The sequence below is a fragment of the Scylla paramamosain genome, chromosome 18, assembly GCF_035594125.1.
Source record: "Scylla paramamosain isolate STU-SP2022 chromosome 18, ASM3559412v1, whole genome shotgun sequence".
Classification (NCBI taxonomy): Eukaryota; Metazoa; Arthropoda; class Malacostraca; order Decapoda; family Portunidae; genus Scylla; species Scylla paramamosain.
Window position 1 is genome coordinate 8559461 of NC_087168.1, and position 17147 is coordinate 8576607.

Below are 17147 nucleotides of genomic sequence, written 5' to 3' on the forward strand. Positions count from 1 at the left end.
TAATACTAAACAAAATGATAAATATATGAAGCTGCCAGCGGGTCGCACGTCCACCTCCGAGGCCTACGTGGACGCGACTCTCCATGTCCGGCTTGTCTGCCACCGAGGAAAGGCGGACACTGACTGTGGGATGTAGGGGTGGTTGCTGGACGGGTCAGGTCACAGCCAGGGTTGGCGTCCGGAGAGGCTGTGAGGGTTGACCTCACACAACGTGGTGATAGGCAAGGCGGCCGGAGGCTGGCGTCAGGTCTTAGGGGAAAGGCACACACACATGGAATGTGTGCGAGAGTGTGGCCCCACACCACTACAATATATATATATATATATATATATATATATATATATATATATATATATATATATATATATATATATATATATATATATATATATATATATATATATATATATATATATATATATATATATATATATATATATATATATATATATATATATATATATATATATATATATATATATTGAGTGTATAAATGGGCAGGAGGTTTTCTCTTGTACATATTTCGTTGAAAGTGATACTGAGTTCAGCGTTTGTGATTTTCTTCATGATGTTTTCTTTTTCTCGAAAGAGTGTCTCATTCTCTTTGGTAAGAATATTGATGATTTTCCCGTAGGATGTCATCTTCGCCAGATCGCGATTTCGGGTCCTTGACCCTTTTTCAGTGGCAGAGGAGGTTGTTGTCTTCTCGGAGGTTGTGTAGAGAATGACAGGCCAATAATAATAATAATAAAGAGAAAAAAGATGAGGAGGGGGAAGTGGGGACAGTGGGAAGAATAGGGAGGTGATAAGAAGGGAATTTTAGTAGGAGAAATAGTCACTGGGCCTTGACCCAGCGCAGTTTGAATTTTTGTTTTGTTATTAGGGAGGACGTACCATTTGAAACGAGATATGTTTATGTTAAAGTGGAAAGGGAGACAAGGTCCTCATCAGGGGGAAGCCGGAGAGTCCGCCACCAACCGAGCAAGCCAAGCCCAACACAGCCGCAGCCACGGACGCTGTCCACGCAACCAAACCCTCGGGGCCGAACCCTGCTCAGGCTGGAGGCCAGACTATCCAGAGCCTGCATCATCAGGATGTGAAAAATGAGTGAAGGACAGTCAGAGTAGAAAGTGTTTTTTTTTCTTTTGTGCTTTTATTGGTTCAAAGAAGGACAGAGGAAGAAGTACATTCGTATAGCGGAGGGACCTACAGTTTTACATGGGTTCCGAACCACGGATAGTAGTAGAGTGATTTGGTGAGGGCAGGGATCTTTATTGTATGATGTAATGTGATGGGGGAAAAAAGCGGTGTCGATTCTTTCTGCTCGTGTCCTCTGGCTCGTCCTGCAAAAAGGCCAACTTGCTAAAGAAAAGAAAAACATAAAAAAAATGTCAATTTTATGAAGTGAAGTGGCTTCCACTGAATAGTGTGGTTACCGTCCCCGTCATCAGCACTGGCCACTCCATAACTGCCACGGAAGGTACCGCTACCGAAACGTCATGCCGACGGCCGGGAGCCCCATTCCCGTAACGTCAGTGGGAGGAGTGCGGTTCGTGCTGTCCCCGTCTCTCTGGGAGTGGTCCGGTGCTCCCTTGAAACCTAGGCTGTGAGGCGAAAAATTAATGCATAAAAAACAAAAATATGAACACAAAGCCATAAGACAAAAATATGAAAAAACCACTAGGCGTCGGCACACGAGCCCACTCCCTCGGTCAAAGGCATGGGATGTTAATGGCGGTGTTTTTTTTGTCGCATCCCTTTCCCAGGAGCGGTCCGGTGCCTCCTTAGAACTTAGGCTGCGAGACAAAAAAATAATGCATAAAAAACAAAAATATAAATACAAAGCCATAAGACAAAAAATATGAAAAAAAAAACACTAGGTGTTGGCACACGGGCCCACCCACGTGAACGAGAGAACGACGATGATGCCACTCAGACACCGTGAGTGGTACAGAGGGAAGAGGCAGTGAAGGGGAGAAAGGAGGAGTCCATTATTTGAAGATAGGTTCAGGAGGCACAGTGGGAAGGTCAAGGAGATTGGAGTGGGGCAGGTGACAGAAAGCTGGGGGGAGGTTGGTTATGAAGTTGTATGTGATTGTGTGTCTATCGGAGAAGGAGCTTAGTCGTTTTTCAATTCTGTTGTGGAGTGTTATGTTAAGGGACTCCTCGTGAATGGAGAGAGAGGTTCGGAAGTCGATTCATTTCGTCCCAAGAGCGAAACGAATTGCTCGATTTTGAACCCTCTGAAGAGAGAGGGCAAGAGGGCAGTAGGTTAAGAGAGGGAGAATGAAAGATTTGTAGAGGTGAAGTTTTGTTTTTGTGCTGCTGTCGCGGAATCTTTCCAGGATGCTGAGGGCCTTGGCGGCTATGGCTGCTTTTTGTTTTATATGTATGTTGAAATTGAGGTGCTTATCAATGGTGAGGCCAAGCACTTTGTTGTTGTTACTGATGGGGATTGGGGTGGGGATTGGAACAATTCTGTTTAGTGAAATTTGGCGTGGCTGACTTCTTTTAATGTTGAAATAAGTGACTTTTGATTTTTCGGAATGGGAGAGAATTTGCCATTTCATCTCCCATAGACTAGTCACCGTCAGTTCCCGTTGAATTTTGTCGGTGAGGAGATCTAACGACCTGGCACGGGCCAAATGCGTTACATCGTCTGCGTATTAGTGAGTCATTGTGGATTGGGGGGGAGGGCAGGTCAGCTGTATACATGTTGAAAAGGGTGGGGGAGAGTACGGAGCCTTGTGGGACTCCAGCCTGAGGGGTAAAAAAGTCGAAAAGTTGGCCTGGTGGTGGATTCTTGTCTGTCTCTCTTCCAAAAACTACACAAGATGCGTTGCGTTAGGAGAGGAAGATTGAAGTTATTACAGATTTTGTATTTTAGACCGGTGTGCCAAACGGTATCAAATGCTTTTTTGACATCCTTTGCTACGAGGGCTGTCTTGTAATATGGCTTGTTGAAATTTAAGTAGGCTACTATGCTGTTAAGGGTGTCCTCAGTTGAGGCGTTCCTCCGGAAACTGAACTGCTGTGGCGCCAGCAATCCGTTATCTTCGAGGAACGCTCTCATTAAATTGATTAGATGCTCAAAAGTTTTTCCAAGAATTTCAAGGAGACTTATGGGGCGATAATTTTCTGGTAAGTGAGAGTTTTTACCGGGCTTGGTAATAAGGGTGATGTTAGAAGTTTTCAAAGCCTTTGGGAAGTATCCAGAGGCGAGGCAAGCGTTGAAAATTTTTGTCAGGCTGGATATGATTTCTGGAGGAGGCTCTGCACCATCGGCCAAGTGATTCCTGAGGGGCCGGGGGCTCTCCGCGGAGTATGCATGAGCAACCTGGCTACATCCTCCTCAATAGGTGTGATAAGAGGGTGTTGGGAGTCTAATCGTGTTAATTGTATAATGTTATGTGGTAGCGTGTTTACTAGGTTTTGGCGTACCAGATCGGTGATGTGGTGTATGTGGGCAATACTGGGCTCATGGAGAGGGAAAGGGTGTGGTTGGAAGGTGTTACGCCAGTGTGTCTGGAAGTTGTTGGTGACGCGATCACCGTTCACTAGGAGGTACTCGAATCTTTCCCGCTGGCATCCCTTCAGCTTGTGCACCATGTGCCAGAACTGAGTAGGGTTTCTGCAGCGGGCTCCGTCCATATGGGAGACTAGATATCTCCAGTGAGCGCTGTGATCATCCTGTAGGCTATTTAGTATGTGTGTGCGAAGGATGCAGAGGTCTCTGTAGATGGGTATGTGGTTGTGCATGTTTTGTAAAAAAGCGTGTTCTGTAGCACACTAGTAGTCGTTGTGTTCTTATGGAGGCTCTGAAGTCTATGTGAATTTTGTGTTGTTTCTTTGGTGTGTGTCTGTTGGCTGATGTCAGAATGTCATTGTGTAGCGTCTCTTGGGCGCTGTCTATTTCTGTATCGGGTTGGCCTTCGAGCTGTGTTAGTCGGTGTAGATCTGAAAGAGTTTCCTTAAATCTCTCCCAATCGGCGGAGCGACAGTCGGGGACAGGTGAGGATGTGATGGATATGTGGTTGGAGGATATTTTTAGGATTAGGGGAACGTGGTCAGAACCACTGAGGGGTCTGTGGGAGATGTGGTGGTGGAAAGGTAGGGATTGCCGATTGGAGAGGATGAGATCCAGGCTGCCATTCCCATTGTGGGTATAGCAGGTAGGAAAGTCAGGCCCTAGGAAACGGAGGCGTTTTAGTTGTTTAAGTCAGTGGCCCGGGCTCGTTTTATACAGCTGCCTCGGGTCTGGGCACGGGCAGCTCGGCTTCTGATTGGCTGGGAGCGGCTGGGTTTAGGCTTCAGTTCATACTCCAGAGCGCTTGTAGGTCTTGGTTCTGTATGTTAAGCTTTGGCTCTAAGTTCTTGATATGTAGGGCTTCTAAGATGGGGAGGCGCCTGTTATCCTTGCATATGGTGATGATCTCCGTTTGTTCTTCAAGGTATTTTCTAGTGAGTGCGGTTTTGTGCACTTGGGTCACGTGGGTCTTGGGCGCGCCTGATGTTAGGTGGTAGCTGAGTCTTCTGCTTAATCGCATTGTCGTCATGCCGATATAGGTTGATTGTAGGGCTGCAAAGTTCCCTTGGATGCAAGTGAACTTATACACGACATGAGGCTGCTGCATTTTCTCCTTTTGTTGTGGTGGACTGTTTCGGAGTAGGAGGTGGCTGGTTTTCTTGCTTTTGTAATAAATGGTAAGGGTTAACTTCTTCTCAGGGTCTGTTGGTGTGACATTTTTCTTGACGATTTGCCGTATAATTCTTTTATCTCCCTTATAACTTGTTGAGAAGTGTGCCTTGTAGTAAATCTTGATGTTTTCTTTCTCTTCCTTGTTGTCTGCTTTCCCGCTGCAATATTCATTCAGTATTTTCTTGATTTGCTTGTTTATTTCTTCCGCGGGAGAGAAAAAGAAAACATCATGAAGAAAATAATAAACGCTAAACTCTGTATCACTTTCAACGAAAAAAAAAAAAAAAATATATATATATATATATATATATATATATATATATATATATATATATATATATATATATATATATATATATATATATATATATATATATATATATATATATATATATATATATACTGTTTCGATGGTGAGAGACCACAGGCTCACCCAAACCTTGTGTGTGTGTGTGTGTGTGTGTGTGTGTGTGTGTGTGTGTGTGTGTGTGTGTGTGTGTGTATGTGTGTGTGTTTTAAAGGTTTAAAAATGTATTTATTCGTACAGACCCTGAACAGGGTATAAGAGTTTCTATACAGACATTATAACACCCCAGTAAAGAACAATAATGACTACCGTATTATGGCTTCCCTTAGGTGTCACAACAATGAGCATATTTAACCACATATACGGTAAAGTTCTGCCTTAAACATTTAGCTTTTCTATTAGGAACTTTGCCATTTTTAAGGTCACATTATAAGATTTACTTGGAAACAGTTCTGATATTTTATGTGTATTAGGGAATATATAGTAATTACTGTTTACGTATATTATAAAAGAGGGACATTTAAAAGGTAATGAAATTAATCTCCTGCACAATTCATATGTACATTTGCGGTCCTCTGTATAAGTATTCTCGTACCTGCCACTCACAATCGGCAACTTATGAGCAATAAAACGCCCCAGAAGGCGATTGACGAGCGAAGCTGTCAGTTATCTGCTACATACCATTGGATAGGTGTGTGTGTGTGTGTGTGTGTGTGTGTGTGTGGTCGGGAGGGGAAACAGTTTCAGGCATTCCGAACATGGCGGATAACCCCAATATTAAAATAAATAAATAAATAAATAAATAAATAAAAATCAATCTAGCTCAAAACTTTACGAGAGCGAAATGGTTGTGTTATATACCGTTCGATAGGAAATGGTATGTGTCCGGTCTTCTTGAAAAAAAAAGTTGGTGGAAATTGAGAAGTTTTCAAAAAAATATATTTTTACACCTTTCTAATTTTTGCAAGTTACCCATTGACTTTACACAATAGAAGAGATGAAAGCTGTATCATATAAAATTGATTGCGTTGTACTACCATATTTTGCTAATTTCATTACGATCGCCCGCGTAGTTCCGAAGATATTAGGGTTCAAATAGCGTTACGGTCGGTCCAGGCCGGGCCTGCCCGCTCAAAATGAAACTTTAGCCTCCATAGTAAATTAATTAGCGCATTTAAATTTACACAACAACCTTGAATATATAAACGCTAGTTACTGCAGATAGATTTCCTTTTGTTTATTTTATTTTTTTTAGTTATTATCCTGTATTTGAGACAAACTAAATTATTATGTATTTCTTCCTTTCGTTTTTCATTATAGATGTCACTACCTAAGTTTATAAACTTCCTTTAACCAAGTACAATCTCGGATTAATGATTAATTAATGATTAATTAATCCTGGATTAGTGGTATTACTATATTGTTCAACAAATCATTTACTCTCATAAGTAGTACATTTTCTCTATATACACGCTTCATTTGCTTTATCACCTTTTTGTTTATTAGTAAGTATTTTCAAATTATTCTTATTTTCTTCTGAACTTGTTTTCCTAAATTTAACGTATTTTTTCTTCGATTGTTTGCATTGATCACTAAGTCATTGCTTTTCTGTCCTGTTTGTTTCAAACGATCAAGTTTGTGAGTTACCGCATTTCAACATTCTATTTCATCTAGCTGGTTCTAGGATAATTTCGGAAAGATTTGATAATAAGCTGTCCATTACAGCTTGGTTCACATTTTCTTTTCTGGCCGAGTCATCATGGTTTTCAGAGACGCAGTTTTCACAGTATTAATAACATTTTCATATTCTTGGTGCATTTCAAAGTTTCCGCTGTATTTCATGAGAGATGGCGTAGATTTGTTTTCCTCGGAGCACACGAACCTTGTGCTAAGACTGTTTTCGTTTATAAGAACACAAACGACAATAGGTTTATGGTTAACCGAGAGTAATGGGCCAAATAAATCTACTTAAGGCCACTTACCCTGGAACAGAGCTGAGAACATAATACATAGTCAACAATGCTTGCATCAGCACACGTAGCGACACCAACTCCCTGGTCTTCACCCATTCTTCCGTTCACAATAAAGACATCATGACACTGACAAAATTCAACCAACGGTACGAACGATTCAGTAGTTGTTCGCTCGTCACCATCACCTGGTATAACATCTCTCATCCTCGCTGTTTTACGGTTGAAATCACCAACTAATAGTACGTAATGTATTAGTAATAGTATGTAATGTACGAGTAAATGCGTATTTTACCACAAATATACATACATCTACAAGGTCATCGTATATTTCATTATCATTATATTTCGAAGCTTCAACATGAATATACACAGGTCCCAGCAACAATTCCCCGTTAACTCTGAGCCAAAGCACAGAGTCACATTTGAAGCTCTTTCTTTTTATTTATTTATTTTTATTTATTTATTTTATTTGTAGGAGGGACATCGGCCAAGGGCAACAGAAATCTAATAAAAAAAAAAAAAAAGCCCACTAAGATGCCTGTCCCCGAATAGGGTCCGAAGCGGTAGTCAAAAATTGAAGGATCTCTTGAAACCTTCTTCCTGAAGGAGTTCAAGTCATAAGAAGGTGGAAATACAGAAGCAGGCAGGTAGTTAAAGAGTTTACCAGAGAAAGGCATGAATGAATGAGAATACTGGTTAACTCTTGCATTAGGGAGGTGAACAGAATAGGGGTGAGAGAAAAAAAGTCTTGTGCAGCGAGGCCGCGGGAAGAGTGGAAGCATGTTAGCAAGATCAGAAGATCAGTTAACATGAAAATAGCGGCAGAAGATAGCAAGAGATGCAACACTGCGGCGATGAATAATAGGGGTTGAGAAAAAATTGGCGGAGACATCTCAGAACACCTAACTTCATAGAAACTGTTTCTAGCTAGAGATGAGATGTGAAGCTTCCAGTTTAGATTATAAGAAGAGAACAGACCGAGGATGTTCAGTGTAGAAGAGAGGGACAGTTGAGTGTCATTGAAGAAGAGGGGATAGTTGTCTGGAAGGTTGTGTCGAGTTGATAGATGGAGGAATTGAGTTTTTGAGGCACTGAACAATACCAAGTTTCCTCTACCCTAATCAGAAATTTTTAGAGATCAGAAGTCAGGCTTTCTGTGGCTTTCCTGCGTGAACTGTTTACTTCCTGAAAGGTTGGACGTCTGTGAAAAGAGGTGGAAAAGTGCAGGATGATATCATCAGCGTAGGAGTGGATAGAACACGAAGTTTGGCTAAGAAAGATCATTGATGAATAATAGGAAGAGAGTGGGTGACTGGACAGAACCCTGAGGAACACTAATGTTAATAGATTTAGGAGAAGAACAGTGACCTACTACCACAGCAGCAATAGAACGGTAAGAAAAGAAACTTGAGATGAAATTACAGAGAGAAGACTAGAAGCCGTAGGAAGGTAGTTTGGAAATCAAAGCTTTGTGCCAGACTCTATCAAAAGCTTTTGATATCTCTAAGGCAACAGCAAAAGTTTCACCCAAATCTATAAAGGAGGATGACCAAGACTCAGTAAGGAAAGCCAGACGATCACCAGTAAAGCGGCCTTGACGGAACCAGTACTGGCAATCAGATAGAAGGTTGTGAAGTGATAAATGTTTGAGAATCTTCTTGTTGAGCATAGATTCAAGAACTTATGACAGCCGGGAAATTAAAGCAATAGGACGGTAGTTTGAGGAATTAGAACGGTCACCCTTTTTAGGAAGAGGCTGAATGAAGGCAAACTTTCAGGTAGAAGGAAAGGTAGATGTTGACAGACAGTTGAAAGAGTTTGCGAAGGCAAGGTAGCAAGCACGGAGGTGCAGTTTCGTAGAACGGTAGGAGGAACCCCATCAGGTTCATAAGCCTCCCGAGGGTTTAGGCCAGCGAGGGCATGCAAAACATCATTGCGAAGAATTTTAATAGGTAGTATGAAGTAGTCAGAGAGTGGAAAATAGGGAGGAACAAGCCCTGAATCGTCCAAGGTATACATTTTAGCAAAGGTTTGAGCGAACAGTTCAGCTTTAGAGATAGATGTGATAGCAGGGGTGCCACCTGTTTGAAATAAAGGAGGGAAAGAAGAAGAAGCAAAGTTATTGGAGATGTTTTTCGCTAGATGCCAGAAGTCACGAGGGGAGTTAGATCTTGAAAAGCCCCCTTCCTTTTATTCTGTGTTTTAAATGACCCGCTGACGCGTATGTGTAGTAACTCATTTGGCTAAAGAGTACAGAATTAATGTCTTAACTGACTAGGCGGGAACACCGATATCAATCTCTCAAAAGGAAATTATTAAAAACAACCCTGGAAATTATTTTTGCCCCTGCCATTAAATTATTTCACATATCTTGAATGATTTCACTAATGGCATAATAGATACCAAAGTTGTATTGCAAGAGAGAGGAGAGAGGGAATTAATGTTATTGAGGCAACTTGCAAGCGAAGGGGCGAGAGGAGATGATAGTGTCCTCTCGCCCCACGCCACAAAAGTGCCGCGGGGCAAAGCCCCGCCGTGCTTCGTGACGTCACTCTTCACTCACCTCCCCTGTGTCTTAAGAACATAAGAACATAAGAAATAAAGGAAGCTGCAAGAAGCCATGAAACCTACACGTGGCAGTCCCTGTATGAATCACACCTACTTACTTCCACCTATCCTGTTCTAACTAATTCATTAGAACCTCTTCCCCTCCCTTTAATCCCTTATAAATACTTCTCTTCCGCACTATGTAATATTTTAACCTAACAGTCATCCATTTAGGATATTTTTTTTTTATCTTATTCCTCTATGATGGATGTTTGCTAATTGTCCTAAATATTTGTACATCTCATCGACATTCACTTCCCCTGATCTTCTCATCTCGGCCCCTTCCATCCTCACCACTCCATCTACTCGCCTTGACTTCACCTCGCCCATCTCAGCATGACCTGACCCTCCGACATACTCACACATGTCTCCCTCTCTCACACTCCTCCGACCCTTCTGTTCCTTTCTCCCCTCCTCCAGTCCTTCACCCTCACACCTTTCCTCACATCCCTCACCTTGCCTTATCTCTCTTAACTCCTTCCTGGGCCTTAACTCCCCCTGCGTTCGTTGCCACTCAACTCCTTTGATGTACCTTTTTAATCCCTCAAGATCTGTCCTCCTAAAGTCAGGAATTCTAAAATAATTTCCTGGGTTGTTTTTAATTTGAGTTGTTTCCTTTTTGAGAGATTGATATCGGTTTTCCCGCCTAGTCAGTTGAGACATTAATTCTGTACTCTTTAACCAAATGAGCTATTAGACGTATGCGTCAGCGGTCATTGATTGGGGCAGAGCAAACTTGGTATTGTTCAATGCCTCAGAAACTCAATTCCTCTCTCCATCTGTCAACTCGACACAACCTACCAGACAACTATCCCCTCTTCTTCAGTGACACTAAACTGGATCCTTCTTCTACAATGAACATTCTCGGTCTGTCCTTTTCTTATAATCTAAACTCACATCTCATCTCTTGCTAAAACAGCTTCTATGAAGTTAGGTGTTCTGAAACGTCTCTGCCAGTTTTTCTCATCCCCCCCCCTTAGTGCTAACTCTGTACAAGGGCCTTATCCGTCCATGTATGGAGTATGTTTCACATGTCTGGTGGGGTTCACTCATACCGCTCTTTTAGATAGAGCGGAATCAAAAGCTTTTCGTCTCATCAGTTCCTCTCCTCTAATTGACTGTCTTCAGCCTCTTTCTCATCGCCGCAATGTTGCATCTCTTGCTATCTCCTACTGCTATTTTCGTGCTAACTGTTCTTCTGATCTTGCCAACTGCATGCCTCCCTTCCTCCCGCGGCTTCGCTGCAAAGGACTTTCTTCGTTTTCTCTTCGTTTTCTTCGTTTTTATTCTGTCCACCTTTCTAATGCAAGAATTAACCAGTATTCTCAATCATTCATCCCTTTCTCTGGTAAACTCTTTAACTCCCAGCCTGCTTCTGTAGTTCCACCTCCCTATGACTTGAACTCCTTCTAGACAGAGGTTTTAAGATACTTATCCTTCAGTTTTTTGACTACCGCTTCGGACCCTATTCGGGGACCGGCATCTCAGTGGGCTTTTTCTTAAATTAAATTTTTGTTGCCCTTGGGCAGTGTCCCTCTTACATAATATATATATATATATATATATATATATATATATATATATATATATATATATATATATATATATATATATATATATATATATATATATATATATATATATATATATATATATATATATATATATATATATATATATATATATATATATATATATATATATATATATATATATATATATATATATATATATATATATATATATATATATATATATATATATATACACACACACACACACACACACACACACACACACACACACACACACCTTGATATGGCTGTAACTAATATCTTAAATCCCTGTATCCTAGAGTTGTTTAAGCAACAGACTTGTCATGTTTATCCTTCCCTCTGTCTACCGAGGATACAAAAAGAGGGTTAGGGATAAATGTAATTTCACTCATTCCAGTTTTCTCTAGAACACTGTATTCCTTCACTTATCCACCTTTATTATCTTTAAGAACTATCTCAAAGGAAGTCAAACTGTAAGAATTAACCTGTTATGGAATATTTAAGGCTACATTTACATAGTATGTCTATGAGATGGAATGCACTGATTATTGTTTTTTACCGTCTTTAATCACGTGGCTGATGAGATGAGTTCCAGGTTCATAGCAGCAAAATTCACATACCTCCTTTGTCAACCTAGCAGGGCTACATGACTTTCACTTACCCACTGACATGCACTTTTAAAACGTGCTGCTACTGCTCAGTACCTGCATGCTTTCACGTTACGTATCAAGATGCTCCTTCCCTTGTTATGCTTTCCTCTGATATCCAATGCGCTCTGTTCTCGTAAGTCACTCGCTGCTATGGTGCTGCTGCAACTCTATTTTTAGCTTGCAGTCGGATCCTAAACTCATCTGGTAAGTTTAGGATCAACTTGTAAGCTAGACATAAACAGTTTTCATACTATGTCATCCTTGTCACCACCACCATCCCCTCAATAGCATTGCGTCACCTAGTGCCATCCCCCATTGTTCTTCGCTACCTTGCCTTGCGCCTCACACGTGCTACAAGTGCATTTGACAGCCAGGTCAAGCGGGAGCAGCCTTTTACCTCTGCGGCCATTTGCATGATTGCAGTATTTTATCTTCCTCTGTGGCTCTTTTATGTCACCAGCTTTTCCCAGTCACTGTAACTCTGGCGGACTGCGAGGGGAGCTTCAGGCGGAAGGCTTTGTGCACGGCTGCCGGGCGGACGTGGCGCGTCCAGGCACACACACACACACACACACACACACACACACACACATTTGTGCAGCATAATAAATTGTAAAAGGACCGTAATTGTGTTTAGAAACTGTTCATTAAATTCTAACATGTGTGCTTGGTCTCAAATGCCACGGTGTCGCAACGAAGGAACCTATTTGAAATCACTTATACTAAAACAGTCCGAGTACAACAACCACAACAACAACAATAACCACAACAACCACAACAACAACCACAACAACCACAACAACAACAATCACAACAACAACAACAACAACAACAACAACAACAACAACAACAACAACAACAAATACTACTACTAACTACTAATAACTACTACTACTACTACTACTACTACTACTACTACTACTACTACTACTACTACTACTACTAACTACTACTATTACTAACTACTACTACTGCTAACTACTACTGCTGCTGCTACTACTACTACTACTACTACTACTACTACTACTACTACTACTACTACTACTACTAGTAACAACAACTATTACTACTACTATTACTACTACTACTACTGCTACTACTACTACTACTACTACTACTACTACTACTACTACTGCTACCACTACTGCTACCATTACTACTACTACTACTACTACTACTACTACTACTACTACTACTACTAATAATAATAATAATAATAATAATAATACCACCACCATCACCACCACCACCATCACAACCACTGTTACTCCTGCTGCTACTATTACTACTATTACTACTGCTACTACTACTACTACTACTACTACTACTACTACTACTACTACTACTACTACTACTACTACTACTACTACTACTACTACTACTACTACTACTACTACTACTACTACCTACTACTACTTAATTCCTACACGCTACACATTTTGAATACAATATTTTTACCATAGCCGTGACAAAGAACTACAGTAACAGAGGCGTGCGTGACCATCGTAGCATCGTAGCCTCTCAGCATAGCTAATTTGTACCGTGTCCCTCATATGCTAATTAACTATATAATATTAATGAACAATTAGGGCAAATCCGGTCTTGTGTAAACTATTCTTTGTATACCAGTAGTTGCAATATTTTCCACTTGAGAAAACAGATGTCCGTGGATACTAATGTATATGTGTACGTCGGCAGTGTACAGAGCTTACTCCTTTCCTGCGGGTGTCTAAGATTACTTCAGTGGATTTCTCTCTCTCTCTCTCTCTCTCTCTCTCTCTCTCTCTCTCTCTCTCTCTCTCTCTCTCTCTCTCTCTCTCTTTCCACACAGTTAGTTTCACGAATTCTTGTTCTTCAACAAAAAAAGAAGAGAACATTACCTAATGAATTCTCCAGAAGTGTATGAGTTTTACATTATATATCCTTGTTTATTGTCCCACTGAACTATAACATGAGATTGATAACGTAACGTCGTAAATTTGCACTTTTAATATGGCAATTCTCACACGACACATACAAGTGTCATAAACTTGACTGCAGCACTGGTAGGAGCCTCGTAGACTTTTATAGGAATAGCATCGGGTATCTTCCACCAACTCTGGTCTTGTGGGTTTCGTGCGCCTCGACAAGTTTTGGGTTGTAATTAAGAAGCTTTCCAGGAGAAAAAATTCCCCTGTTGGACGAAGGCGTTGTTGGAGGAACTTGGATAGGAAGTTTGTAAAGCGTTAGCGGCCAAGCGGAGGGGACACAGGGAGGAAAGAGGGATTTCAAGCAGGAGCTTCCTTGTGGAAAGTCTTCGGCAAGAAGAGTGAATATGAATTTGTTTAGAAATGTAATTGTGAAACTGAATGCAGTTGTCCTGTCTAGGTTAATGAATGGCTATAGTGTGTGTGTGTGTGTGGGTGGGTGGGTGGGTGGATGTGAACCATATATGAGTATGTTTCTGGCCCAGAAATCCCGGCGTCCATGTCTTGTTCGGGTGAAAAGAAATACTTTCACACAAAATCATCCTGCATTTTTAGTACGCTCCTGTCTAGTGTTTTTTTTCCTTTTATATATTTCTTTTACTTTTTTGCATTTTCTCGCTTGTCCTGCACAATGTAGTCATTCTTTCATTCTTTTGTATTTTTCCTGTCACATTTTTCGGTGTACGAGTATCTTCCTGCAATTTTTTTTATTTTAAGTTTGACTTTTAATATTTAAATCCTTGCAGCTTGCTTCCTGAACTTGCATCCAGCATGCTTTGTTCACCGGTGTTTTCCAGTTCCTCATCAATCCTCAGTATCTTATTTTTCGCTTTACTCCTTTTTGTCTGCTTTTTTTTTTTTTCCTGCCTTTTGTGAGTGGTTCTAGAACTTTTCAACTAGAGGTAACTGAATCTGTAAAAAACTGAACCATTGAACAATTAAACCAATGGATATTCAAAACCAGTGGAAAACTGAACCAGTGGACAGCTTTCCTGAAATCGTCATCGCAGTTAACACAGGTAGACAAGCAAGAAAAGACAAGCAAGTGGGCAGACAAGCAAGCAATGTCAGGAAGCCCGGCGCTCATTCTCATTCTGGCAGTCCACTAATCAAATCATATACGTACAGCAGGTGGTGAGTACACGGCACTTGTATGGAGAAGACTCGTCAGGTAGTATGAGAAACTGTAAGGAATGCAACTGATGACTTCAGCGACTGCACGGAAGTGATCGATGGAAAAACCGCAGCGTAGCGATAGTGCACGTAAAATCGTCAGCTCTAGACACTGTTCAATAACTTTTTAACTTCCATTAATTCGACTGTGAGTTATTTTACTGTTTTAATCGCTCAATGGTTTAATTGCCCACTGCCTCAGTTTCTACTGGTTAAATTGTCCACTGGTTTAACTGACTACTGGTTGTCTTATTTACTGGCTGAATTGTCACTGATTCATTTGTCATTAGGTCAGTTGTCTGGTCACCATTGTGAACATGATTTGTGCCAATTTATTAGATGGTGAGAACATGATGAGGAGGAGGAGGAGGAAAATTAGAGGGGGAAATAGGAGTAGAGGGAGAAAGAGTAGGACTGATTGACTGATTGACTTTTGGTATCGTAGCAATGGAGGAGGAAGAGGGGAAGGGTGAATACCAACGTAGATTCGAGTTACAGCCGAAAGAGGACGTCACGCACTGATTAAATGCAAGAGTGAAAATACAGAGGGAATGATCTCCAGTCCCCTCGCTCAGTTCTTTTTATACATCTTGTGTAAATCATCTTATAACATTACTACACATCTTTTCCGGTATTCATTTCTTTATTGTTTTTATGCATTTCAATTACTGCTGTGCTGTTTTATTGGTAACTATACTGGAGTTTTGTAATAAGGTACGCATTAATTATATCACTGTTCACGTAATGAGTTCAGACTCGCTGCTTGGTCCACTGAGTCAAAGGCCTTCTCGCAGTGTATAAAAGCAAGAACTAAAGATTTATTATGTTCTATCGCTCTCCTTGAATCGTTGCACATGAGAGTTATAATGGAGCAGCGTCTCTTCAGTCCTGCCTCTCATGGCTGGTTTTTTGTTTGCAGATTTAATAACTTCTTCACATGAGGCTGCGATGAAAGCTTTGAATTTATTTGACAGAATTTCATTGGGATGATAATTATGTAGTTCCTGTTGGCCTCCTTCATTATTTCTTTTGCGTTGCCTTGCTACTGAAGGAGGCTCTCTTGATGTGTATATTGTGAACATTAATGGGCTGTTCTGTAAGTCGTCATTTTTACGTTACGAGTGATTCACCAGGAGACGGTGACTGAGTGATTGATTAAATGTTTTAGCCTCGCAGCGAGCAAGTCATGCAGCACAGTAGGAACAGGACGAGGCTCACTCGCTGATGGTCTGCTTATTATCCCTGAAAAAGAACATCAACCTTTGGTACTTATTTTTTTTTTTTTTTGGCCTGACTTTACGATAGTATGCATTCTATGACTAACTAACTGCTTGTCTGACTGAATGACTGATTGACTGACTGCCTGACTGACTGACTAAATAGATAAATAAATAATTAACTAGCTAACTACCATGTAACTAAATATAGGAAAAATAAATTAATGAAAAGATAAAAGTAAGAAATAAATACAAACTTAACAAATGATAAACGATGTATAAATAAACATGCTCTAAATAAAATGTAAAAAAAAAATCGAGTGGTATTAAAATCCAGCGATACGTGAAAAAAAACAACAACATTATTAAACAGACATACATGCATACCTACAAACGCCCCTATGCTTGTTAATTAGCGTCACCATCACATTAATAAGCCTGGTGGCCGATGGGCCGAGAAAGAACGAATGCCCTTCCTCTCACCGAATAATGATGACACTGTGTTTGTGATTATTGTGCGGAATGGAGCATAGTTATTAACACACCTTTACACCGAGCTGCAGAGAAAAATGAGAGAGAGAGAGAGAGAGAGAGAGAGAGAGAGAGAGAGAGAGAGAGAGAGAGAGAGAGAGAGAGAGAGAGAGAGAGAGAGAGAGAGAGAGAGAGTTGATGATTTGCTCTTGAAAATGTCATTACGTACGTAATGTTTGAACATTCTCACATTATCATGCACTGAATAATTAATGATTATCAAATGCAACACATGACGCCATTCTGAGGACGTGAGTTGTACTGCTGTGTCATGGCGGCCATCTTATTAGTCTCTTCCCTCCCACACTTCCTTGGCGTTGTGACCTTTTGTCGTGGCGCTAAATTGTAATATAGAATAATGGAAAACTTTGGGTACATATACGTTAGTGATGTGTTTCCCCGGAGAACAAACGTAAATACCTTGAGGTTTGTATAATGTGAACATATTTCGTCCATCACCGTGACG

General features: G+C 40.7%; 1 protein-coding gene across 1 annotated transcript; it reads right to left on the reverse strand.

Annotated features, from left to right (window-relative positions):
* Window positions 1–914: 914 nt before the first annotated feature.
* Window positions 915–4557, reverse strand: LOC135109355 (uncharacterized). The gene is made up of 6 exons (XM_064020745.1): window positions 4323–4557; window positions 3792–4189; window positions 3443–3619; window positions 2904–3338; window positions 2630–2761; window positions 915–1082 (listed from the first exon to the last, which is right to left on the reverse strand). The coding sequence occupies exons 1-6, from the start codon at window positions 4555–4557 to the stop codon at window positions 915–917; spliced, it is 1545 nt and encodes a 514-aa protein (XP_063876815.1).
* Window positions 4558–17147: the final 12590 nt, after the last annotated feature.

Bases quoted from the DNA above. Each gene is read 5' to 3' on its own strand.
- LOC135109355 (XM_064020745.1), bottom strand. From the start codon at position 4,557: ATGACGACAATGCGATTAAGCAGAAGACTCAGCTACCACCTAACATCA. The intron at 4,190-4,322 runs GTATGAACTGAA...TCCGTTTCCTAG, and splicing joins AGACCTACAAGCGCTCTGGA to GGCCTGACTTTCCTACCTGC. The intron at 3,620-3,791 runs GTGTGCTACAGA...AACCCTACTCAG, and splicing joins TAAGAACACAACGACTACTA to TTCTGGCACATGGTGCACAA.